Source organism: Nannospalax galili, unplaced genomic scaffold, assembly GCF_000622305.1.
Source record: "Nannospalax galili isolate Female #2095 unplaced genomic scaffold, S.galili_v1.0 scaffold429, whole genome shotgun sequence".
Classification (NCBI taxonomy): Eukaryota; Metazoa; Chordata; class Mammalia; order Rodentia; family Spalacidae; genus Nannospalax; species Nannospalax galili.
In genome coordinates, this window is record NW_008360330.1 from 239,906 (window position 1) to 266,212 (window position 26,307).

At 38.8% G+C, this 26,307-nt stretch overlaps 1 protein-coding gene and 1 non-coding gene across 3 annotated transcripts in view; both read right to left on the minus strand.

Moving 5' to 3' along the window:
* Rc3h1 (ring finger and CCCH-type domains 1) overlaps positions 1-26,307 on the minus strand; it is an 83,525-nt gene that overhangs the window by 9,612 nt on the left and 47,606 nt on the right. For both annotated transcript variants that reach the window (XM_008826094.3, XM_008826093.3), the window contains exons 7-17: positions 23,156-23,288; positions 19,526-19,644; positions 18,113-18,225; positions 12,844-13,125; positions 11,764-11,978; positions 9,329-9,696; positions 7,724-7,888; positions 6,582-6,734; positions 2,159-2,372; positions 572-662; positions 314-446 (exon numbers count right to left, since the gene is read on the minus strand). In XM_008826094.3, the coding sequence (XP_008824316.1) occupies positions 314-446; positions 572-662; positions 2,159-2,372; positions 6,582-6,734; positions 7,724-7,888; positions 9,329-9,696; positions 11,764-11,978; positions 12,844-13,125; positions 18,113-18,225; positions 19,526-19,644; positions 23,156-23,288 (1,986 nt within the window). The remainder of the gene's footprint in view (positions 1-313; positions 447-571; positions 663-2,158; positions 2,373-6,581; positions 6,735-7,723; positions 7,889-9,328; positions 9,697-11,763; positions 11,979-12,843; positions 13,126-18,112; positions 18,226-19,525; positions 19,645-23,155; positions 23,289-26,307) is intronic.
* On the minus strand, positions 13,989-14,093 carry LOC115068994. The gene has a single exon (XR_003848350.1). It is a non-coding gene; the product is annotated as a U6 spliceosomal RNA (small nuclear RNA).

Sequence of the window (26,307 nt, forward strand, 5' to 3'; positions counted from 1 at the left end):
TAGATAGATGTATAATAGAGTACTTTAAATTGGGAAGGGAGCAATAAGGGGAGAGGGCTAGGGGAGGGGATCTAATTATATTGTATGGTATCACAAAACTTCAATTTAAAATATATTAAAATTTTTCATTTAAAATCTTTGAGAACCCTGCAAAACTTGGAATGCAAAATGGTTGCAGTGGTAAACATGTGTAATCTCAGTATCTGGGCAGCTGACAGGAAGATTATGAGTTTGAGGCTAGCTGAGCTATACAGTGATACTTCACATCAAAACTCTCAAAACTTAAAACAAAAAAGTATCTTTAGATTAGTACCTCAAGTCCACGAAGCTGGGTCTGCTGGCTGATCTGATGGTTCAGTTGCTGTAATTCTAGCCGTAGTTGTTCTCTCTCAGCAGACAGAAGGGGTTTTCCATGACTGGCTACTTCTGACATGGACATTTTTTCCCTTTGGCAAGAAAGAAATCATGAAGCAATTTTTGAAATTTTATTTTGTTAAAGCACTACTGACCTCAAAAGCAAAATAAGAAAAGTTGTTTACATACTTATACAAGCAAAAAGAATGACCTGTACCTCTCACTGAAGTGTCCCTGAGAAGGTATGTTTGGATGAGGTGAATATGGAGAATCTCCCCAGCCACCATGAGCTCCATAAGGACTGTAATCTACAAGAGAAGAGTTTATCATGGTAGGATATAATTCACAAACCTGATTCATCTTCTAAGATACTACAATCTAAAAGGCATATAGATGTGCCAGATGTAATAGCACACACCTTTAATCCCAGCACTCAGGAGGCAGAGGCAGGTGGATCTCTGTGAGTTCCAAGGTCAGCCTAGTCTACATAGTGAGTTCTAGGCCAGCTGGGGCTACAGGGAGACCCAGTCTCAAAAAAGACATACATACATGTGGCATATATGTATTTTATTTACAGCTGTCTAGAATTTATATGCAAAAATGTAATAGTATATTATTTATTTCATCTCTACTGAACCTTCAGTTTTCATATATTTTCTTCTCTTTGAATTTTTAATGCAAATCTATCATTTTGGTGTGTGTATGTGCACATTATATGTGTGTGAGTGTAGAAGCAAAGAGTTATGTCAGGTGTTTTTCTCTATTTTACTTTTCTTCATTTTTTGAGACAGAGTCTCTCACTGAAACTGGAATTCACCTATTGGCTGGGCTAGCTGGCCAGACAGCTCCATGGATATGCCTGTCTCCATTCCCTGCAGCACTGGGATTTCAGACACATGTCCACATGCCTGGATTTTATGTAGGTTCTGGGGATCCAAACTCAGATCCTCATGTTTGTGAGGCAAGCATTTTACTCACTCAGTCATCTCCTCACATTCCAATAATCTATTATTTTATTAATTTATTATCTTATTTTTAAGTGTATAAGTGTATTGCCTGCATGTATGTAAGTGGGCCTGTGTCATGCAATGCCTGTGGAGGACAGAAGAAGGTGTCAGATCCCCTGGAACTGGAGTTATGGACAGTTGTTAGTTGCCATGTGGGTGCTGGGAACCGAACCCAGGTCCTCTGCAAGAGCAGTCGGTGCTCTTAACCACTGAGCCATCTCTCCAGTCCTGAATCTATTACCGCTGAGCCATCTCTCCAGCCCTGCAAATCTATTATTTTAACAAAGCAATGAAGCTATTTAAAGAAAAAAAGCCACAGGCATTTTTTTCCCCCTTTGAGACAGTCTCTAGCCCAGAATGGCCTGAAACTCACTCTACAGAGAGAAAAGGAATTTTCGGACTACCATGCCTGGTTTATGTGGTCCTGGGAAATGAACCAGGACTTTATGCATACTAGACACAATCTCTATAAATTGAACTACATCCCCAGCCCCATCAAGCAATCTTAGTTAATATTAATTTAAACTTTTTTTTGGGGGGGGGTCTTTTTGAGACAAGATCTTCCTGTAGCCCCAACTAGCTAACTTGGAACTCACTATGTAGACCAGGTTGGCCTTGAACTCAGAGATCCACCTGCCTCTGCCTCCTGAGTGCTGGGATTAAAGGCATGCATCACTATACTGGGTCTAGTTTACACTCTTAAAATTTGAAAAACATTACCTTGAAGATTGCTGAAAGCACTGTAAATAGGGAAGAATTATACTAAGTCATGACTAGTTTAACTCTGAGATTCTTACCTGAAATGTTAATAGATTTTGTGGGAGCTCCTTGAGGTGCCATAGCCTGCATTGGGCCGGCACCCTGATATAGTGTTTTGGATGTTCGAGAGATGGCGCCAAACCGAGATACTGTTGGACGATCTCCAAATGGGATGAGGTCATCATCACTGGTTTCCACTGCTCTTCTCTGAAGATCCAATCGTTGATCTCTCATTCCTTTACTTTCCACATTCTGATAAAAAGCAAAATGAGGATTCTATCTCTAGCAATTTTTAATAGCTCTGTAAAGAGGTTAAACGAGTACAATGCTTTTTAAAATTTTTTTTGTATTTTTGAGGCAGGCTCTCTTTATAGCCCCAGCTGGCCTGGAACTCATTATGTAGACCAGGATGGCCTTGATCTCAGAGATCTACCTGTCTCTGCCTCAAAGTGCTGGGATTAAAGGTGTGTGCCACCACACCCAGCTGAACACAATGCTGAACACTAGTAAGATTAAAATCACTAGTTGTCTTTGGAGTCACATAAAATGTTTTTTTTTTTAGATCTTGGACCACTACTCACAAAATTATGACCAATTATCAGTACAAATACACACAGAGAATAGATAGATAGATCCATTCATTCCTAAATAAAATGTATGCACACTAACCTGCCAGGCAAGCACTATACCACTGAGCTATATTCCTAGCCCACTCATTAATGCTTGAGAAGTGCTGAGTTAGACTTAATTTATGTATTTGGGAGGCTTTTAAATCCCAAATTGCATCTACACTAGGCTAGAATTTTTTTTGGGGGGGGGCGGTTCTTTTTGAGACAGGGTCTCCCTGTAGTTCCAGCGGGCCTTGAACTCACAGAGATCCTCCTGCTTCTGCCTCTGGAGTGCTGGAATTAAAGGCGTGCACCACCATGCCTTAATTGATTTAAGGAAATTAAATTTATTTTGCTAATGCTTACATTATTTTAGTGTAATAACCATATCTGAAAGCATCCCATATCATTCCACTTTAACTCTTTTTCTATTACCAAGAATTACTTTTAGCTTAACCAGCTATGTAAATATTAATATGAAAACCGATACAAATAACTAGGGAATTATTTCGGAGTTAATAAGGAAAAATGAATTAAAAATAGTGTCAATGAGTTGGGCATGGTGGTTCATGCCTGTACTCCCAGCATTTGGGAGGCAGAGGAAGGCAGATCCCTGTGAGCTCAAGGCCATCCTGATCTACATAGTGAGCTCCAGGCCAGCTGGGGCTAGAGGGAGACCCTGTTTCAAAAAGACCCTGCCCCCTCCCCCCTGAAAAAAAACAAAAACAAAATAAAGTGTCAAGGAATACCTTTCAAATCAGCAATACCACTTTTGCTGTGGTTTCTTTCTTTTTTAAAAAATTGTTTATTTTTTATTTTATGTGTATGAGTGTATTGTCTGCATGTGTATAAGTACACCTGTATCCTACAATGTCCGTGGAGGTCAAAAGAAGACGTCAAATTCCCCTGGAACTGGAGTTCAGCTGCCATGTGAGTGCTGGGAATCAAACCTGGGTCCTCTGGCAAGAGCAGCCAGTGATCTTAACCAATGAACTCTCTCTCCAGCCCCTTGTTTGTTTCTTCCAGATAGGTTTTCACTATGTTGTCCTGACTAGCCTGGAACTGACAGAGACTGCGCTGTTCCTGCCTCCCAAGTGCTACGATTAAAGTTGTGTACCACCACACCTGGTCCTGTTGTGTTTTATTGATACAAGCTCTTGCTACAGCCCAAGCTAATCTTGACCTAATCATACCCCTGCCTCAGCTATCAAGAGTGTTGGGATTATAGGTACGGGTTACCATATCTGGCCAGGAATACCATTTCTTTCTTTTAAAAAAAATATTTTATTTATTATTTTTATGTGTGTGACTGTACTGCCTGCATGTATAAATGCACTTGTGTCATGAAATGTCCACAGAGGCCAGAAGAGAGTGTCAGATCCCCTGGAACTGGAGTTACGAATGATTCTTAGTTGCCACGTGGGTGCTAGGAATTGAACATGGGTCTTCTGTAAGAGCAATTGGTGCTCTTAACCTCTGAGCCATCTCACCAGCCCCAGGAATACCATTTCTTTTTAATATCTTTTATTTATTTATTTATTTATTTATTTATATGTGTATGAGTGTATTTCCTTCATGTAAGTGTGCCCATGGAGGTCAGAGGAGGCATCAGATCTCCTGGAACTGGAGTTAAGGATGATTGTTAGCTGTCATGTGGATTGGATGCTGGAAATCAAACTTAGATCCTTTGCAAGAGCAGTCAGTGCTCTTAACTACTGACCCACTTCTCCAGCCCCCTACACTGTTCATTTAAAAAAAAAGAAAAAAAAAAAAGAACCATAAATTTCAAGCTCACTTGAAGTCAAGCAACAATTCAGACTCAAATACAATTTTCTTTCTTTTTCCTGGTCTTTTTGAGACAGGGTCTCTCTGTTCACCCAGCTGGTCTGGAACTCACTATGTAGACCAGGCTAGCTTCAAATTCACAGAGATCCTCCTGCCTCTGCTTCCCGAGTGCTGGGATTAAACTACAATTTTCTTTTTAAACAAAAAAGTTTACTGCACAAAATTTAAGGAATCTTCAAGCATGTATCTAGTACTAAAAAAGAACATTTAACATGCTTTTAAAAAAGCATTTATTTATTGCATATGCATGTATACATGCATGTGCTATAGTGTATGTGTGGAGGTCAGAAGACAATTTGTGTGAGTTGGGTCTCTCCTTCCATTGTTTAGGTTCAGTGCCTTAAACTTAGAACTTCAGGCTTGACAGTAAACACCCTTACATACTTAAGACATTTCACGAAGCCTCAACATGCTTTTTAACATTTTATTTGGGGGGTGGAGAGGAGATATGTATGCATGTGTGTGCTTGTGTGGAGGCTAGCGGTCAGTGTTGGATATCTTCTATTATTTTTCACCTGATATTTGGAGACAGGGTCTTTCACTGAACTTGAAGGGACACTGATTGACTAAACTGGCTAGTCAGCAATTTCCTGGGATCCTACTGTCACTGATTCCCAATGATGGGATTACAGGTGTGTACTACCACATCCAGCTTTTTATGTGTGTTTTGGGTATCCAAGCTCAGGCCCTCATGCTTGTATGGCAGGCACTTCAACCCACTGAATCATCTCCCAGCTCTCAACATGCTTAAGTTACATTCTGTTAAAGGTGACATCATTACCTGGAAAACTCCAACCTGAGGATTCTTTTTTGTGAGAAAATTTTTTATCAAAATGAGAAACTCAGAGGCTGGAGAGATGGCTCAGCAGTTAAGAGCACTGGCTGTTCTTGCAGAGGACCCCAGTTCAATTCCCAGCACCCACATGGCAGCTAACAACCATTCATAACTCCAATTCCAGGGGATCTGATGCCCTCTTTTGACCTCCCTGGGCATTGTACGACACAGGGGCACTTACATACACACAGGCAATACACTCATACACATAAAAACAATATTAAAAAAAGAGAGAGAAACTCAGGATTCAAAGTTTAAGGCCTGCTTGGGCTATAGAGAAATGAGGAACCTAAAATTACTCAATTTTCAAGACTCTTAAAACATCAAGGACTCTATATTTTTGTTTAAAGGCAAAATCATGGAAATAAGATGTCATGGTGGTTTTGTTAGCCTATGGCTCCTGCAGTACCCTCCTAAGAAAAGTACATTTTAAAACTGAAGCAGAGTTTAATCTTAACTTTCTGATCCAAATAATAATCATTTACTAGATTCAACTTAGTTATCTAAACTTCAGACTTGTAAGAAGAGTTTATTTGGTAAAGAAATTCAAGATCTTTTTTAAATTTTATGTGCATGCGTGTATTGCCTGCATGTATGTAAGTGCACCCGTGTCCTACAATGCCCGAGGAGGACAGAAGCTGTTAGATACCCTGGAACTGGAGTTATGGACAGTTGCTAGCAGCCATGTGGGTGCTGGGATTTGAACCAGGGTCTTCTTCAAGAACAGAAATTCAAGGTCTTTAAAAAATTATTTTAATTATATGTCTTTGTGTGTGTGTTGGAAGGGTGTGTATGTGACTGCAGGTACCCTCAGAGGACACTGGATCCCCCGGACCTGGAGTTACAAGTGGGTGTGAACCACCTAACATGGGTGCTAGGAGACAAACTCAGGTCCTCTGCAAGCAGTATGTACTTTTAACAGCTCAGCATCTCTCCAGCTCCAAAATCCAAGACCTTAATTAAATACATAATTTAACTTGGATTCTAAACAATTGTTGTGAGACTCCTACCTCAGCTCAAATATAATAACTGATCTTCTTTGACTAAATGATAAAAGACTGTCTATATCTGAATGAAACAAAATTGAAGCTCAATTATCTGTGCCTGAACTTTAATCGGTAAAAACTTATGTAACTTGATTTGTACTAATTACAGTTTAGCCATTACACATACCATCATTTCCACACTCCCTGCTGCCACAACATCTTTGGGTTTTGCATCTTTGGTTCCAATATAGGAGCCGATGGTATCACATGACCAAGGAGAATACTGGCTATAATCATTTGCTTTGTACTTCCCAGCCACCTTCAATTCTTCATCCAAAAACTAGATGGAGGGAAAAAGAAAATAGGTAATGTGTCTATGAGTTAATATAACAGAGAAAGCAGGGAACGTCCTAGAACACCACAATGAACCAATGTCATGATGGTTATTTGAGTACTAAGTGTTGGAATAGGTTTTTATAGACTGAAAAATATGTGAAGAATGATATTTTGGCCCACATATTTGTTACTGGCAGGCAAAAAAAGATGTCAACATCCTTCAATGAATCAAGCTAGGCTCTTAAGAGGTTTGCTCACTGCTGTTAGATGAAGTCAACATTTTGATCCTTCCTGATCTATATTTTAATAGCCTTTCATATAAACAAGAATATTAAAAGTATCTTAAAATGCTCTATCTAAAGCTGGGTGTGGTGTTGCATGCACACCTTGAATCCCAGCACTCGGGAGGCAGAGGCAGATGGATCTCTCTGTGAGATCGAGGCCAGCCTGGTCTACACAGTAAGTGCCAAGCCAAGTGGGACGACAGGGAGACCCTGTCTCAAAAATAAATAAATAAAGATAAACTAGTGGATGGTGATACCTCAACTCTTTACCGATACTTCTTTAATATTTCTTGTCTTGCAAGTATTCTGGCCCAGAGGTTGATTATCCTCTTCAGTTCTATAGGTACCCAGTAACAGAATAGCTATTCCAAGGATAATGTATGTTTATAAAATTACATTTCAAGGTGCTTCCATATACACTACCTCATACCCATCTCTCCAGCCCCCAGAACATAGCTTTTTAAAAACACATTACCAGGTAACTAGAGTGCTCCTCCACATGAACGTAACGTGTTATACAGTTACTAAGAAGAAGAATGTGATAAATTCATATACAGACTTCCAGATTAATTGGTTAAGCAAAAACATACAAAAGCAAAACAACCATAATCCATTAAGATGTCCTTGGGAACAGATAATTTCTTAATAGAGATTTAAAAAAATGGATAACGGTAACACTGATAAGCAGGATGAAAAATTATATTCTTACTTCTTCTTGATGGAAGGTAGGAGGCAATGTCGGTGAAGGTGCAAAAGGAGGTGGGGAGATAACCTTTCTTTCCTCTAGCTGGGCCATTATTTCCTTTCGTCTTCGATGTAACTCATCCAGACTAGGATGGGCTTGGGGAGGAGGAAGTCGACTATAAGGAGGCTCCTGAAATGGAAAGATTAGTTAAAATTGATAAAACTTAAGAACACATTAATTTATTAAATATATATTAAATCAGAAGCATCTTAACACCTGGAAACATCAAGACTGAAGAAAATAAAGAAACACAAAGCCCACCAAAACTCTCAAGATCTTCCAAAGAGCTAAGTTTAGGTTTCTTCTTGGCCAGAGATCATAATTTCCTAAAAGACTGTGATGGCTAATCCTGGGTGTCAAACTGATTGGATTGGGATTAACTGAAATGAAAGAGATCTTCTTGATTGGATCATCTAAAGCCGGAAGACACACCCTAAATGTGGGTGTTACCTTCTGATGGCAGCCGGTATAAAAGACCAAGGCAGAGGAGAATGCCAAGCTTCTTGCTGCTTGCCTTCTCTCTCACTGGTGAGTTCGTCTTGCTGCTGTAGACTGAAGACCAGCTGATCTTTTGGAATTTGTAAGACCTTCAGCGCCAGATTGGGACTACTGAGACATCCAGCCTTGTGGACTGAGCGACTACGGATTCTCAGCCTCTCCAGTATGGTGCAGCCATTGTTGGACTACTCAGACTCTATCCTCTGAGCTAAGCTGATAAATCTCTATACATATATACATTCATTCTACCGGTTCTGTTTCTTTAGAGAACCCTGACTAATACAAAGATCTAGACTTAGTACATAAACTAAGAATGATTGATTTGGAGGAGCTTCCATGAATAGCTTAAAAAAAATAACGTCAAATCATAAGACTTTTAGCTCTGGAGAGATGGCTCAACAGGTCAAGTGCTGCTGCACAAGCCTGATGATTTCAGTTTGAAACCTAGAACCCACATGAAAAGTCAGATGTACGGGGCTGGAGAGATGGCTCAGCGGTTAAGAACACTGGTTGTTCTGCAGAAGACCTGGGTTGGAATCCCAGCTCCCACATGGCAGCTAACAACTGTCAGTAACTCCAGACCCAGGGGATCTGACAGCCTCTTCTGACCTCCGTAGGCATTGCACGATACGGGTGCACTGACCTACATGCAAGCAATACATGCATACACATAAAATAAAAAAAACAAATAAAATTTAAAAAGTTGGATGTAGTGGGGCTCATCTGTGATCCCAGTATGCCTATGGAAACATGGGAGGTACAGAGAGAAGAATCGGCCTGAAGTTTGCAGGTCTGTTAACCTAGAGTATGTAACACAGGAGAAAAACCAAGACTGCCCAACAAGGTGGAAAGCAAGAACTAACTCCCTAAAAGTTCTCCTCTGACCTTCACAATGGTACTATAACATATGCGTCTATATAACATCATGCACACATACATCAAAATGAAAAAAATGTAAGTAAAGATGTTTTCATATAAAAAAGAATCAATTAAAGGATTATTACTATTGCAATATAAGTAAGGAATAAGTACTAATCAAATTAAATCTACATAATAAAAAATATAGCATACTCTGGGGTATGAAGGTCTGATCTGAGTTGGATGAGGAGCCACTGGATAGTAACCCTCCACTTGTTGGTATCTTTCTCTGGACTCAGGTACATAGGATGGTACTGCTGCAGGTGGAATCTCAATGGGTATAGGGCTTTCTCGGAAAATCTCCTCTCTTGTGTAAGACTGAGCAGGGTATACTCGTCGGCCATCATAGTGAGGTGGGTACATAGGTGGGTATTGTTGTGGTTGTGTACCATACTGCGAGTTTACAACACGATCTTGGAGGTAGGGTGGATAATGATCCAAGTATGGAGGACCAGGTTCAGGAGCAGATGGTGGAGGGCGGACAAAGCGGGACACACATGGTGGTGGCGTATAGTACATACCTATACAATACAAAAGAGGAACCAAAACCAATAACGAGCCAATCTATTTTTCTACATAAGATTTTTTTTCTTTTAAAACACTGAAATATGAACACCCGACACATTTCTTTAAAGGTTTTTCACACTGCTTATATACTTAGGTTAGCTTTGTGAGAATTACCAAGCAAAAATTATTCTTCGGGCCAGAATATAACTCAGTGATAGGGTGCTTGCTATAATGGACAAAGCCCTGAACTCAATCTTTGGGAACACCCTCCACCCCACACAATGCCTAGCCCCCAACAAAAACAAGTAAACATCTTGAAAAATCACTAGAAAAGATCAATCTACTTATAGTCCACAATAGATTGATCTTTCTTTCTGGTTTATCTTAATGCAAACACTGGAAATAAAAGATAAAAATATGTATATTTTGCTTGCATGTACGTATGTGCACCACATGCATGCAATGTCTGTGGAGGTCAGAAGAGGGCATCAGATCCCCTAGAATTGGAGTAACAGACAGTTGTTAGTCACTATGTGGGTGCTGGGAACTGAACCCAGCACTCTTTCAAGAGAAGCCAGTCCTCCTAACCATTGAGGCAGCTCTTCAGCCCCTGGTTTTGTTTTGTTATTGTTTTTGAGACAGGGTCTCACTATGTAGATCAGGCTGGCTTTGAACTCAAGAGATCCATATGGCTCTGTCTTCAAAGTGCTGGGATTAACTAGCTTGTTTTTAATTTTGAGATAGGGTCTTAGTAAGTTTCCCAAGTTGGCCTTGAACTCATTCTACTGCCCAGGCAAGCCTTGAACTTGTGATCCTCCTGCCTCAGACATCTCAGCAGATGGAATTATAGGCCTATTCTACCAGGCCTTGCTGCTATGAAGTTTTCACTATGAAGCTGAATTATGTGGAAGGAGATGGAGTATGTAAAAGGTCCACTTTGCTGGTGCACACCTAGTGGCTCCTCTCTGGCTCCAGAGTTCTTGAGACAATAGCTGTGGCAGTAGTGTCTCAATTTTTAGACTTTCACCTGGAACCAGCAGTTAGGATGGAAGGTTTTCATTTCTGTTTCTTCTCTGTACCTAGTTATGAGTGCACTTCTGTAGGTGGCACCATCTGCAGGCAGGGGGCCTGGGTTATATAAGAAGGCTAGCAGAAAGCAGATAAGAGAGCAAGGCAGTAAGCAGCTTCCTCCAGAGCTTGCCTCTGTTCCTGTTCTGACATCCCTCAGCAACGGATGTTATCCGTTGAGGTAATGGATGTTATCTCAAAGTATAAGCTGAAATAAATCCTTTCCTCCCAGTGATGTTTTATTACAATAACAGAAGACAAACTAAAACACTTTCTTCCCTTTTTCATAAAAGACAAAGTCTCATGTAGCCCAGGGTAATTGTAATACTTATTATGTAGCCAAGAATGACCTTGAGTTTTCTGATACTCTTAAACTCTACCTCCTGAGCGTTAGTATTATAGGCATGTGCCATCGCACCTAGTTCATGCTGTAATGTAATCAAACCCAGAGTGTCCTGCATGCAAGTACTCTACAAACTAAGCTATATCCTGGGTCATTCAATTTCTTAAGCTAATATTAACTTACTACAACAACAAGCAAACAATACCCTTATATATAAAAAGTTTTCTATTCTTTATTATTAATCTGACTACTATAAACCTTCTAAAGACAGGTACACAACATTTTTTCATATATATATTGCAAGGCCAATACTGATAATTAAAAGGAAAACATATTGTGTATTTAGTTTACACCCAAATACATAAGAACTTCTTTCATTCTTGAAGAAAATTTTGGACAGTCTTTCTCAGTAAACTTAATCAATAAATGTTAATTCCCATGTATAATTTTTACATTTTTTTTTATCTTTTACCAATGCTAAATTTAGGTGGCTTAAATACAGGAACATGTTTACCATGTAAGTACATTAAGCAGGTAAAGCAGTTTAACTGGCCATAAAAATCTCAGTTGTTCAAGTATTAAAGGAAGCCACTATGTAAATAATCATTCTTACCTGGATAATTCTCATACCTCCTAAGAAAAGTGAATGACATAAATGAAACATCATTACCCTGCTGATAAGGTGTTGGTTCAAATGGTGGGGCAGTTCCTCGAGGATCCTGATAATAAACATCTGCTTGTTGTGCTGGATATAATTGAGAACCTCGAGGTACCATCTGAATTGGCTTGGTGACAGTCATGGGAGGCAGATCTGTTGGCACCCTTGGAGGTACAGGATGTGGATTCACAGGTAAGGCAGAAATACACTTAGGGGCAGATTCCAGCCTAAGGGAGTAAGATTATACAAGGCAAGTTTAAACTTAAAAAAGTCTCTAAAATACTTCTAATGTACATAAATTGTTTCACTTTTAATAAAAAGACTGCCATTATTTGGGAAACTGATTTATTCTAATATTAATCCCTTCTATAAAAATTCACACATTTTAATCTTTTTTAAAATCTATGCTAACTATCCCTAGAAAAAAATTTAGTGCAGGAAATAGAGGTAAAATGTAACAAAATGAAAATTAAAAAGTTATTTTCTGGGCTAGGGATTGCTTAATTGGTAGAGTGCTTTCTTTTTTTTCTTTAAACTTTCTTTATTATTATTATTTTTTTATGTGTATGCGTGTATTGCCTGCCAGGACTCTCCTCATGCAGGTAAGTGCACCCTTGTTGTGCAATGCCTGCAGCAGTCAGAAGAGGCTGTCGGATCCCCTGAGACTAGAGTTATGGACAGTTGTTAGCTGCCATGTGGGTGCTAAGATTCGAACCCAGGTCTTCTGCAAGAACAACGAGTGTTCTTATCTGCTGAGCCATCTCTCCAGCCCCAGAAGAGTGCTTTCTTAACATGTATAAGGCCCTGGGTTCAATCTCCACTATGACATCAACTAGGAATGAAGATGCTGGCCTGCCTATCATCCCAGTACCAGAGAGATAGAAGTAGGAGGACCACAAAGACAAAGTCACTTTGGCTACATAGTGAGTTCAAGGTCAGCCTGAACGACCTGAGATCTGAGATGCTATCTCAAACAGAAGCAAAAAAAAAAAAAAAAAAAAAAACCCAGTTAATTGTTTTCTTTAGAACAAAACATTATTGCTTTGTCTAGCTATTTATATAAGGAAGAAACTTTTAAGAATCTGGACGTACAGGTCAGGAGGGGATCCAGGAGCACTACTGCTCAGATGATCAATCTTTGCTGGTTTTAGACTAGAATCATAGCTGGGGTCTGTCCCACGTGGAATCAACTGTGTTACTGTATTCCCTGCTGATACAATTCCATTTGGTAGCGTAGGAGGTTTCCTGCTAGACAAATCCACTGCACCTTCATCTGGAAGTATAGGGGCTGAAGGCAGGCCCACCTCATTAAGTTGACCCAAAGAGGCACTCAGAGGTCTTCTGGGAACCAGACGTTTATTCATTTTACGAAATCTAGACAAAAAGCAAAGGCATACACAAAAAACGAAATACAGAAGCAAATTCTAGAATAAAATGCACCCTCTCTTAAAAACATTGGCTTATCAACTTGAAAGCTGTTGTGAGTATATTTTCTATAAGATCTCAAACAGCAAGACATAATAATAAAACATGACCATTTGTTAGTATCTGTGACATTACAATCACATCATTAATATTTCTACTATAATATTTGTTGAAATTTCTATTTCTGAAACTTAATTTGAGGAGAGGTACAATAATCTTCAGAAGACACTTTGAAGTATTTTACTTTTATCTTTCCTCAAATATATTCTGGGGATATAATGAACCTATGTTATAAAACAAGAAAAAGACGCTGGAGAGATGGCTCAGCAGTTAAGAGCACTGGCTGCTCTTACAGAGGACCCAGGTTTGATTCCCAGCACTCACACGGAGGCTAACAACCACTTGTAACTCCAGTTCCAGGGGAATTCAAGGCTCTTTTCTTACCTCCACAGGCATTGCATGACACGGGAGCACTTACACACATGTAGGCAATATACTCATACACATAAACAATAAATAAAATATATTTTTTAAAAAAGAGTAAAACAGGGCTGGGGGTATAGCTTGGTGGTAGACAAAACCTTAGATTCACTACATAACAAAATAAAACAAAATAAACAAAAAGGAATAAAGCAAAAACAATATCAATGAACACTGTGAAAAGTTTACGATTTGCTATACTAAAACATTTAAATAATACTGACTATTTTACTTGCTTTTTCCCTAAGTACATTTATTTTTCTTGACTAAGTATTTCCTAGGTTGCTGGTGATTAATTTTTAGAGATCTGGAAAAAATTGACAGTTAAATACAGATGGCTTGGAGAATTTGCATGTCATTCTGTCATTCTTGCATAAGGGCCATGATAATCTTCTCTGTATCATTCCAAATTTAGTATATGTATAGCAAGAGCAAGCACTTAATTTGACTTTTATCAGAATTACTTCAGAGACACTGATATTATGTGTGCCTACATAACAAAAATTTATTTTTAATTAATTTATTTAATGTGTATAAGTATATTGCCTGTAAGCATGTAAGTGCACCTGTGTCATGCAATGCCCATAGAGGTCAGAAAAGGGAGTCAGATCCCCTGGAACTGGAGTTACAGACAGTTGTTAGCTGCCATGTGGGTGCTGGGAATTGAACCTAGGTCTTCTGCAAGAACATCCAGTGCTCTTAACCTCTGAGCTATTTCTCCAGCCCCCCCAAATTATTTTAAAAGTAGGTTGATACAAAATAGCCTAAGTATAAAAGATAGTATGATAAAAAGACAACATACAGATTCTAAGCCTAACATTGGGAGAAATAGTCTTTTCCTGGGGAGATATGAAGAAATATTTAATCACCTCCGGTAGAAGGCACCAACAAGCTATAGAAAGAGTCCATCATGGGAGTTACTTATAGGCGAAATGGGAGACCTTGGCCAGCTGAATCACTGACAAGTCTTGCCCTCACAGATGAGTGACTCCTGGGCAGCTGCACCACTAAAGAGCCCCCATGGTCTCATCAGTAACTCCAATAAACTCACTCACTGGTTCATAAAACTGAATGTGGACAGAGTCCATTCTTTTGGTCCTTTGGTGCCTTTTGTACCTCAGGTAAATAGATGTTTCTTTGCACTTTCCCAAGAAAAGTCACATAATACTTGCGAATGGGTGAGACGACATTTCTTTATGCCGTTTCAGGAAAAGTTAAGTAACACTTACTGAAGGATTATAGAAATTTTTATAAATGTCTTGCTCCTCTCCAAAACTATTATAATTCCTGACAATAAAAGAAACTGTCTTCTAATTTCATCAAATACTAGGTGCTGTAAGTTTTTTAAAACAATTGTTTGAATTTGCATTTCTTTAATATTTAGTGAAGCTGTATTCAGTTTCCTATGTGTAGTGGCCACTGATACCACTTCTGTGAATTGTCTGTTTGCTACAGATTGGCCATAATTTGGGAATGCTCAGAGGATCATGTGTTGGGAACTTGGTTCTCAATGCAGCAGTGTTAACACATGGCAGGACCTTTAAGAGGTTGGGGCCTACAAGTGGTTTGATCATGGGCATAGCCCTTCAAAGGGATTAATATTTGGCTTGTGGAATGAATCAATTTCCCTTAGAATGTATTTTTATTAAGCAAACCACCCCATGAGCTTGGCGCCTTCTTTTTTCACTTTCATAAAAACATGGGGCACATGGGATGGGGGTAGATGAGAGGTGTATTCATTCACAAGTACTTGTTCCTTGCTGTTTGAACTCACCAGCCATCAGAATCAAGTAAATGTCTTTACAAGTTCCCATCCTCGGGTATTTTGTTGTAGCAACACAAAACTGAGACACCATTTACATTCATGAGCCATAAGTATACTGGTTCGTATATTATGGATTTGTAGGAGCTCATTTAATGTTAGAGATACCAGCCCTTTGCGTGTAGTTTCTCCACTAATCTTTTTAATTGTGGAATTTATGTCATATGTTTTAAATCTTATGTAATTAAACTTCTCAATTGTTTCCTTTTTTGTAATTAAACTTCTCAATTGTTTCCTTTTTTTGAATAATAATGGGCTCTTCATTAAAAACAAACAAACAAACAAACAAAAAAAAAACAACTTCTTTTAAGACCTAGGTGGCACATGCTTTTAATCCCAGTAGCCAGGAGGCAGAGGCAGGCAGAGCTCTGTGAGATAGAGGGCAACCTGGTCTACACAGTGAGTTGCAGGTCAGCCAAGGCTATAGGGATACCCCATCTCAAAAAGAAAAAGCAAACAAACAAAAAATTACTTAAGATTATTTGACAACAAAACTCTACTCTTTAGTGCTCCATGTTCCCCACCCCGCAGCCCCCACTACTGAAATCTCTTGACACATCTATATAGATCCTGATACAAAAAAAAAAAAAAATTATTTTAGCAGAAAGATTGAGGTAAGAATCGTTCTGATGGATAGCAGGTATTTCACAGTTATCTTTTCTGTTATCTGAGGTGAAATGCTATCTTTAGCACACTAAATGTTCCTGTATGTTTTACAAAGTTCCTATTTCTATGGGGTACCACAGTATTTATAAACACTTTAGTTCATATTATAAGTTTATTCACTTTAGCTCATAATACAAGTTTAACAGTTACTAGTTCAGTTTGTTGAAGACATCTTTGGAATTTTCCTATATAGTGGAATACATTTATTCCTTGCAAATCACTGTTAGACCCTTAAGGATCACCATATGGAGACTTTAGTTAGGAATTCACAAAATTTACTTAGAGAAAACTAAAGGTCTGTAATATCAAGGCTGATACAAGAACATAATATACTTCATAATTTATTCAAATTTTCTCATATGTAAAGAGGACAGGGTTTTTTGTTTGTTTGTTACTGGGTCTCATACAGCCCAGGCTGGCCTCAAACTTACTATGTAGTTGAGGGTAACCTTGAATTCCTGATCCTTCTGCTTCCAAAGTACTGAAATTATAGGCATGTGTCGCCCTGTCTGGTGTAAAAGGGATCTTAAATTTCAGGGATTAAAAAAATTTTTTTTAATTAATTTATTTTTATTTTATGTGTATAAATGTTTTGTCTACATGGATGTAAGTGCACCACATGCGTGCAATGCCTGCAGAGGCCAGAAGAGAATGTCAGATTCCCCTGGAACTAGATGGTTGTTAGCTGCCATGTGGGTTCTGGGAATAGAACCCAGGTCCCTCCACAAGGGCAGCAAATGCTCTTAACCACTGAACCATCTCTCCAGCCCACTACATTGGCTTTTAAGATATAATTTATTGCTGGACATGGTGGCACATGCCTTTAGTCCCAGCACTTGGGAAGCTGAGAGGCAGGTGGGATCTCTGTGAATTCAAGACCAATCTGGTCTACATAGTGAGTTCCAGGTCAGCTAGGGCTATAGGGAGACCCTGTCTCAAAAAAACAAAAACAAAACAAAACAAAAAAAATTAACACTGACAAAGTATATTTCTGTTGTATTATGGTATTTTCACCTATAATTCAATCTGGACTTTATTCCAATGCCTTGGTATTTTTTTCTAAGTTATGGCAATTATATTGCATTAATAATGGATTAAGTGATATCTATTTTAATGTATTTGTGAATCCTATTTTAATTTGGGGGATTTAAAATATTGGTCTATGACACAGATTTGCAGTTTTCTTTTTCTTACTTTTGCAATGCTGGGGACTGAGTTTATGTATTCTAGGAAAGCATATTATACTCAGCCACATCTTTGATTCCTGAAATTTAATTGTGTTATCTTTGTCTAATTTAGTATTATGACACTGGCTTTGTGAAAAAAATTAAGATTTTTTTTTTCTTTCTTCAATATGCTGGGAAATTTAACAAATTATCTGGTACCTGATGTTTCAAAGAACAAGTTAAAGCCAACAAATGTTTTGACTAAAAATATATTATGCAATTAGTAAAAATCAATTAAAATTGGTAAAAAGTACTAGAATTTTTTGGTGTGAAAATGACTCATTTGAAATCTAATTAATAATAAAATACAGCTTCTCATCTATAGGAACAATGCAATAAAAGTGGAAGAGGGGCTGGAGAGACGGCTCAGCGGTTAAGAACACTGACTGTTCTTGCAGAAGACCCGGGTTTGAATCTCAGCACACACATGGCAGCTAACAACTGTCCGTAACTCCAGTTCCAGGGGATCTGACAGCCTCTTCTGTCCTCCGTGGGCATTGCATCTCTTCTGTTGTCCACGGGCATTGCACGACATGGGTGCACTTACCTACATGCAGGCGTAACACTCATACACATAAAATAAAAATAATAAAATATTTTTAAAAAAGAAACTTTTTAAAAAACACATTAATTCATAAAACTCCCTATGTATTGAAGAGAATTTAGTTATTCTTTTTGCATTCCTCAAGACCAGCAAATTACTCCTATTCCAAAGGCTGTATCTCATGATTTTCACACTTACTTTTCCAGTTCCTCCTGTGAGTGTGCAAATGTACAGCTGGCACCACGAGGGCACCCTCCCCTCTGCTTCATATCTCGACACATGTATGTTTTGTATTTGCTGTGCTGTGGAGGCTAAGATCAAGATCAAAACATTAGACATAAAACAAAACCAGTGAAACATAACAAATGCAAATTTTTGTTTCCAGTTTAGGATTCTGATAATGTAGGCAGCAAATTTAGACTAATTCTCATATTTATCTAAACTACTCAGAGCAAAAGTATTAGAAAGTCACAGAGTTCAAAATTAAATTACTATTATTATTATTGTTGTTGTTGTTGTTGCTGTGGGGGGTGAGCATGTGGAGGTCAGAGAACAAATTTATGGAGTTGGTTCTTTCCTTCCACCTTTACATAGATTCCAGAGATGTCGTCTGGCTCTCACAGCAAGAGTTTTTGCCTACTGAGCAATCTTGTCTGCTTCAAAATTGAAATTTAAAAGTGTCCTATTTTATTTTTAAAAAAGTCTTAAGCCAGACTGGTCTACACAGAGCATTCCAGGGGAGACTCTGTCTCAACAAAACAAAACAAAAAAAGTCCTAATTGTTTTTTGGTCTTTTTTGAGACAGGGTCTCCCTGTAGCCCCAGCTGTCCTAGAACTCACTATGTAGACCAGGCTGGCCTTGAACTCACAGAGATCCACCAAGCGCGGTTAAAAAGTCTTAATTTTTTTCTCTGACATTCTGACAGTCTCAGATATGTGTGGCATCAAAAATATCAAGGGTATCACTATGGTTTTCTTCTTTTGTTTTATACAGACTTTCAAATGAGTAAGCAGGCATGGCTGTACCTGCCAGTAATCCCAGCATTTAAAAGGTGGAGGCAGGAGGGTCAGGAGTTAACATCTTCCTTAGCAATAAGTAATTGCATGGCTAGTCTGGGCTACATGAGATCCTGTCTCCCAAAAAACAATGGCTTTCAAATGTATATTCTTTTTTATTTAGAGGATGATTTGAGACGCTAGTGTAATAAACATTATTAATGAAATACCTCAAAATACTAACAAGGATAAAACATCTAGGCATAAATGAAAAGTACTGGTGATAAAGCAGTGGTACCAGTAAGTGACAATTATCAAACAAAGGTAATACAAAATGATGATCCTATTCAAATGGAATAAACTTTACCACAGAATCTACTTTTATCCATCAAATGTTGCTACATCTAATGTGAAGTGACCCCAAAACAACATTAGATCAATAAGGATTATTTAAATATTGTCAGATAATATTACTTAGGCAAAACTAATACATGGACTGATAACCATGCTAATTTATAATTTCTCTAGTTGCAGTTTCAAAGTTTTCATATAATCTTTGGTTTTATATCTGTACCTGCAGTGGCTATATATGGACTTCGAACTACACTCTCTTACCTGCTGCTGATCTGCTCCTTTTTTGCTGTGGTTCTGGATATAATCAACTAGCCCATGTACTACTGTACGAACAGCAACCAGGCCATTTTCTAATTGTTCCCACGTAGGAGGAGGAGCATCTATATAAAATAAATAAATAAACTATATGTTACACAATATTTTCTTCAGTACTAAACTAATAAAGATATTAGAGGCAGCATTTTAGTACAATCAAGTTAAGCACTATACAGCTTTTCAGGCAACTAATTCACTTAGTCATCTGTGATGGAGAGTGTTAACTGTCAACTTGATCTAGAATCACCAGAGAGATGGGCTTCTGGGTATGCCTGTGCGGGATTACCTTGATTTTGCTAACTGATATGGAAAGACCCATCTTAACTGTGAGTAGAACCATTCCTTGGACAGGGGATCCCAAACTATTTAAAATGGAGAAAGAAAGCTGAGCACTAATTTGCAGCCAGCCCTATTTCCTGACTGTGGATGTGATATGACCAGTTGCTTCAAGCTCCTGCTGCTCTAAGTTCCCCAACATGGACTGTCCCTTGAACTGTGAACTAAAGTAAACCTTTTCTCTCTTAAATTGCTTTTCACGGGGCATTTTGTCACAGCAACAGAAAAGTAAGACAAAAATTAAACTAGCATACTCTTTTAAAGCTAGGGGTACAAACTAAAATAATCAGAGAAAAGGAAGTAACAAAGGAATTAAGTAAGCCAAATGATAATGGCAATGGTCAACAGACCCATTAGTGTCCAAGCAACAAAGTGACAGGGGCTGTGTTGAGATGAAGAAGAATACGTCTTTTATAAAGTTACAAAAGTCTCAAAACTCATTAAATATAGTAAATTTGTAAGATAATGTGGAGGTTTGAATGAGAATGTCCCACACAGACTCCAAGTATTTGGACATTATGTCCCCAGTTGGTGGTGCTGTTTTGGGAGGTCTTAAAAGGTGTGGCCTTGCTGGAGGAAGCACATCACTGGGGGCAGGATTACAGAGTTCTTAAGCCTTGCAGGATATCCAGACAAGCTTTCTTGCTTCCTGTGCCTGCTTGAACATGTGAGAGCTTTGCTTCTGTTCCTCCTCCAGGCACCCTGCCACTGCCATGCCTCCCCGTCATTTCCCTGGAACTGTAGCTCAAATAAACTCTTCCTTCTATAAGTTGCTTTGGTCAGTGTTTCTATCACAGCAACAAAACAGTAACTAACACAGATAACATGATGTTTAAAGCTGTAAGACTAATTATATTATCTTGAGAATGCAAATAAATAGAAAACACTCAAAAGGTCAGACACTATGGAGATGTGAAATCAGTAGAGGACACTGACAAAAGAAGTAAGAGAATGTGCTAGCCTGGAGGCAAAGAACAAAAAGGGGTTTCAAATAAAGGTAAAAAGCAATGCCATGGGGGCTGAGAAGACATCTCAGTTGGAAAAATGCCTACCATGGAAGAATATGGACTTGGGTTTACAATCCCAGAAAAAAGTAAAAAACTGAGCATGGGGGCTGGAGAGATGGCTCAGCAGTTAAGAGCAATGGCTGCTCTTGCGGAGCATCGATTCCCAACACCCATATGGCAGCTAACAACTGTCTGTAACTGCAGTTCCAAGGGAATCCGATGATATCTTCTGACTGCAGGCATTGCACAACACAGGTGCACTTACCTACATGCAGGCAATACACTCACACACATAAAATAAGAATAATAAACATATTTTAAAAAATGATCATGGAGGCTTGTGCCTGTAACCCCAGCCTTAGGGGAGGGAAGAAGATGGCAAGGAGAGGTGGTAGAGATGGGTAGAACCCTGAAACTCAATGGCCAGATTGCCTAGCTGAAATGATGACCTTCATGCTCGTGACTCAAAGAATAAAAGTAGAGAGTGACTAGCTGGACGTGGTGCTGCACGCCTTTAATCTCAGCACTCGGGAGGCAGAGGCAGGCGGATCTCTGTGAGTTCAAGGTTAGCCTGGTCTACATAGTGAGTTCCAGGACAGCTGGGGCTACAGGGAGACCCTGTCTCAAAAAGACCAAAAAAAAAAAAAGTAAAGAGTGATTAAGGCAGAGGCACCTGACATCCACAGGACACCCACATATACCCCATCATCCCTTCCACACAGAGTAATTTTGACAAAATAAGAAGTTTGGATAGAATGGTAGACCAAATGCCTGAACAGAGTTCAAGACAGTGCTACCAGAACTGGAGACATAGCTCAGTGACAGAGTACATGCATAGCAAATATAGGCTGCAGTATGAACCACTGAAAAGACAGCAAAACATGGTGCCATTAAGAAGGATATAGGCCATGCATGGTGGTACACGCCTTTAATCCCAGCACTCGGGAGGCAGAGGCAGGTGGATCTCTGTGAGTTCAAGGCCAGCCTGGTCTACATACAGAGTTCCAGGACAGCTGGGGCTACAGGGAGACCCTGTCTCAAAAAGACTGAAAAAAAAGAGTTATAGCATTTCTTTTTTATTTGGTCAGAATGCTCAAAAGCAAAAGAGTAGGGGGCGGAAAAATCACCACACACACACACACAGACAGATTTGATTTGATTAAACCATTTTTAGAGTAAGTCTGTAAAAAGAGAGTGATAAAAGATTAAAGAGGGTCTGAGGATTATTCTATAAGCAACGGATTGTTACTAAAAGTTTATATGTAGAAATAAGATTAGAGAAGTGATTTATTTTGCAGCAGTAAGCAGCCTAAATTAGAAGAATCAGTGGCAGAAGAAATGGAAAGTATAAAGTCTCAGAGGAAAGGAAAAAGGCTCTCATTAAGGCAGAAATAATAAACGTGGATTAGAGGGACTTATCAAATAAGAGCATATTAAGCCTTTTGTCTAAATGGTATGTAGAGCAAGTGAAAGAAAACAAGACAGGAAAAACACAGAAGAGCAGGCATCAAATAAGGATGAGATCAAGAGTAAATGATGTTATATATCAAGAAGCATTTGGGAAGTGGATCTGAAGAGAAAACAGAGGTCTTTAGGAATCTATTTTTATACAGAGATATTGTTGAGAATACAGAGGAAACAAAGTTCCAAGAGCAGTGACTGCATCTTTGTGGGAAGGAGGAAGAGGGGTACTAGATACAGACAAAGCAGCACTTAAGTCAGAAGAGAACATGAGATTGAAGAAAGATAAGGTACCAGAAAGTTTCTGCATCAAGGAAAAGGCTAGTAACATTATCAAATGCTAAAGAAAAATGAAGTAATTAAAGATTAAGAAGTCATCTCCTGGAATTAAGAGTCCAGAAAACCACTACTGAGTAGTAAGAGGACTTCAAATCAATAATAGGATAGGATAAAAGCTAAACTATCTTTGAACTACAGGTAAAAAATAAAGATTGAGTATATTTTCAGGGCAAAGAGGTGTGGGAAAAGATTGACAAAGTAAAGGCATACAAAAGTATAATTATTATTAGAACAAGATACTGAGAAGGCAAGAATGGGATAAAGAAAATGTAATGAAGGATATATAATACAGAAAAACTGAGAAAATTTGAGTTCTGACAAAGATGTGAGAAAGGTAAAATACAGCATGATTTTGTGACAGGATAACTGAAGAATCACTGAGTAGCCCTCCAAACACATTAACACTCCATTAATTTTCCTTTGGTTTGTTTACCTGGACTAGGGTCAATGTTTGCTAGTAGCTCCAAATGAGGTCTTAGTCGGTTCAAGTTAGCGGGGTCTCCAGTCCGCTGAAGAGCAATTGTTAGCTCCTGAACACTCTGTGCAAAAGAGGCTGGGGTCTGCAACTTAAATGAAAAAGATAAACATTAATTTTCCCAAATGCCAGAGAATTCTTGTAAAATAAAATGTTTATCATTTTTGCTTTTTTGGGGGGGGGTGTTGAGACAGGGTCTCCCTGTAGACCCCCAGCTGGTCTAGAACTTACTATGTAGACCAGGATGACCTCAATCTCACAGAGATCTGTCTGCCTCTGCCTTCCGAGCCCTGGGATTAAGGGCATGTGCTACAACACCAGGTTTCATTTTTGTAATTTATTAAATTTAGTTTGTATCTACCTATCTATCCTATGCTTTGACCAGACTGAATTACCTGCTACCTAACAGATACGCTCAGCTTGGTACAGTGTGCAATATACTCTGTTCCCTCTTGCTATCACATACCTTTCTCGCTGTGACAGTACTTTTCTTCTATTTTCTTCCTATAGCACTGTATTAGCTGGGCTCTTGGTAGACCTTCCAAATAACTGAACTTTGGAAGTATGATCTAGAAATAATGCTATACAATAGCAAGAATAATGGCACTGAGTACAGGCACCACTGCATGAGTTCAAATTCTATTAAACCGAAGATTACAACCCTAAATATAAACTGTACAAACTGAAGTTCACATAGTACAGCACAAAGAATCCTGTGTTACACTTCCATTGCAGGATAGAGAAATAAAACTGGAACTGACCTGGAAACTTCCCTGTTGGCTAGCTTTCATAGTGCCAGAAGGTGCTATGAAAGCTGTTGGAGGAGACAAACCATCAACAGTCTTATTACCTAGCACTGGACCCTGCATCCTACAATAGTAACCTGCCAGGCCAGATGTGCTCACTGATACAATAATACAATAGTGACATGAAGGTTATGAAGGTGACCAACCACTGCTATTATTGTTGTTGTTGTTATTATTATTAGTGGCTTAATATCAAATATTATTAATGGCATTGACGCTTGCTCCACATGAGGGAGTTCATGCTTGGTATAGTAAACCTAGTCAAAAATCCATGGCTGAGGAAGTCATAGAGGGAACCTACTATCATTGTGCTAAATGAACATGTTGTCAAACTGCCTTCTTAATATTTAGTTTTTTTAAAAAAATAATTATTTTATGTGTATGAGTGTACTGCCTGTATGCAAGTGCACCTGTGTTGTTCAATGTCTCAGATGTCAGAAGAGGGCATTGGATCCCCTGAAACTAGAGTAACTGATGGTTGTTAGCACTATGTGGGTACTGAGTACCAAACCTGGGTCCTCTGTAAGAGCAGCCTGTGCTCTTAACCACTGAGCCATCTCTCCAGCTCCCTTAATATTTATTGTTTATACCCATAGATCAGTGCTGCTCTCAACCCTGATCAAAGAAGCTTCCTTTTGCAGTAGGCAGCAGTTAATTCAGACTCATAATGGTCAAAGTGATGAGACTAAGGGACTACTGAGTATTAAGCCCTAAACAGAACATCTATATCACCTTACCACTACCATCATCAAGGCTCAGGGAACATCATGGAAGAGGAGGTAGAAAGAATCTAAGAGTTGGAGGATGGGGAGAAGTGCTGTGAAATGCTGTTCTTTGGATATAACATAGCCATTGCACTCATGAACTTATAGTAGCTATGGTTACCTGAACAAAATCAAGCCTGTCAACATTATAGCATGGACTGGAGAGGGACTCATGAGGTCTGATACCCATGTGCACTCAAGCAGAATTAACTAGACTTGGTGAGTTCTTAAAAACAAAAATGAGCCAGGTGTGGTGGCACATGCCTTTAATCCCAGTGCTTGGGAGGCAGAGGCAGGTGGATCTCTGTGAGTTCAAGGTCAGCCTGATCTAAATGGTAAGGTCCAGGCCAGCTGGGGCTACAGGGAGACCCTGTCTCAAAAAGACCCCGCCCCCCCCACAAAAAAACCCCCAAACCAAAAATGAGTACATGAAAGAAGTAAAGAGGGGTTGTGCTGAAGTAGGGGTTAAGTAAAAAGGGGCAGCTGGGGGGTAGATATGATCAAATATATTGTATACACATATGAAATTGTCAAAGAATAAATACGAAGTATTTTTTAACTATTCTGTTAGTTTGAGATCTTGAAGGCAGTATATTTCTCCAAAATTTAGTGAGACATTGTCTTCCGACGGCCTTTCTCTCTTATATACGACTTTAAAAAAATATATTTTAAAGTATTTCCTTATAATGTTCTGTATTTTTCTGGCGTCTGTGTGATGTTTTCCCTTTCATCTCTGATTTTGTTGATTTGGAGGTGCTCTTTCTTTCTTTTGGTTAACTGAGCTAGTGGTCTGTCAATCTTGTTAATCTTTTCAAAGAACCAGCACTTGGAATTGTTGATTCTTTGTATTGTTTCGTTTCAATTTCATTAATTTCTGCCCTGATTTTTGTTATATCTTCTTGTCTGTTGGGTTTGGGTTTCGTTTGCTGTTGCTTTTCAAGTGTGTTGAGTTGCAATGTTAACTCATTTATTTGTGCTCTTTCTGATTTTTTGATGTAGGCACTTAGAGCTATAAACTTCCATCTAAGGACCGCTTTCAGAGTGTCCCAGAGGTTTTGTTATGTCATATTGTCCTTTTCATTTAATTCCAGGAATACATTTATTTCTTTCTTAATTTCTCTTTTGACCCATTCATCATTCAGGAGTGTGTTGTTTAATCTCCATGTGTTCATGTGGTGATTAGGGCTTCTTCTGGAGTTGATTGTGTCACTGCATTGTGGACTGATAGAATGCATGGAATTATTTCAATCTTTTTGTATTTGTTGAGGTTTGTTTTGTGCCCTAGTATATGGTCGATTTTGGAGAAGGTTCCATGGGGTGCTGAGTAGAAAGTATGTCCTTTGGTGTTTGGGTGGAATACTTGGTAGATGTCTGTTAAGTCCATTTGATATATAGTACTGTTTAATTCAGATGTCTCTGTTAACTCTCTGCACTGTTGACCTATCTAATGGACAGTGGGGTATTGAAGTCGCCTACTATTAATGAGTTGGGATTATTCTGGGTCTTAAATTCCTATAGTAGTTTTTTTTATGAAGTTGGG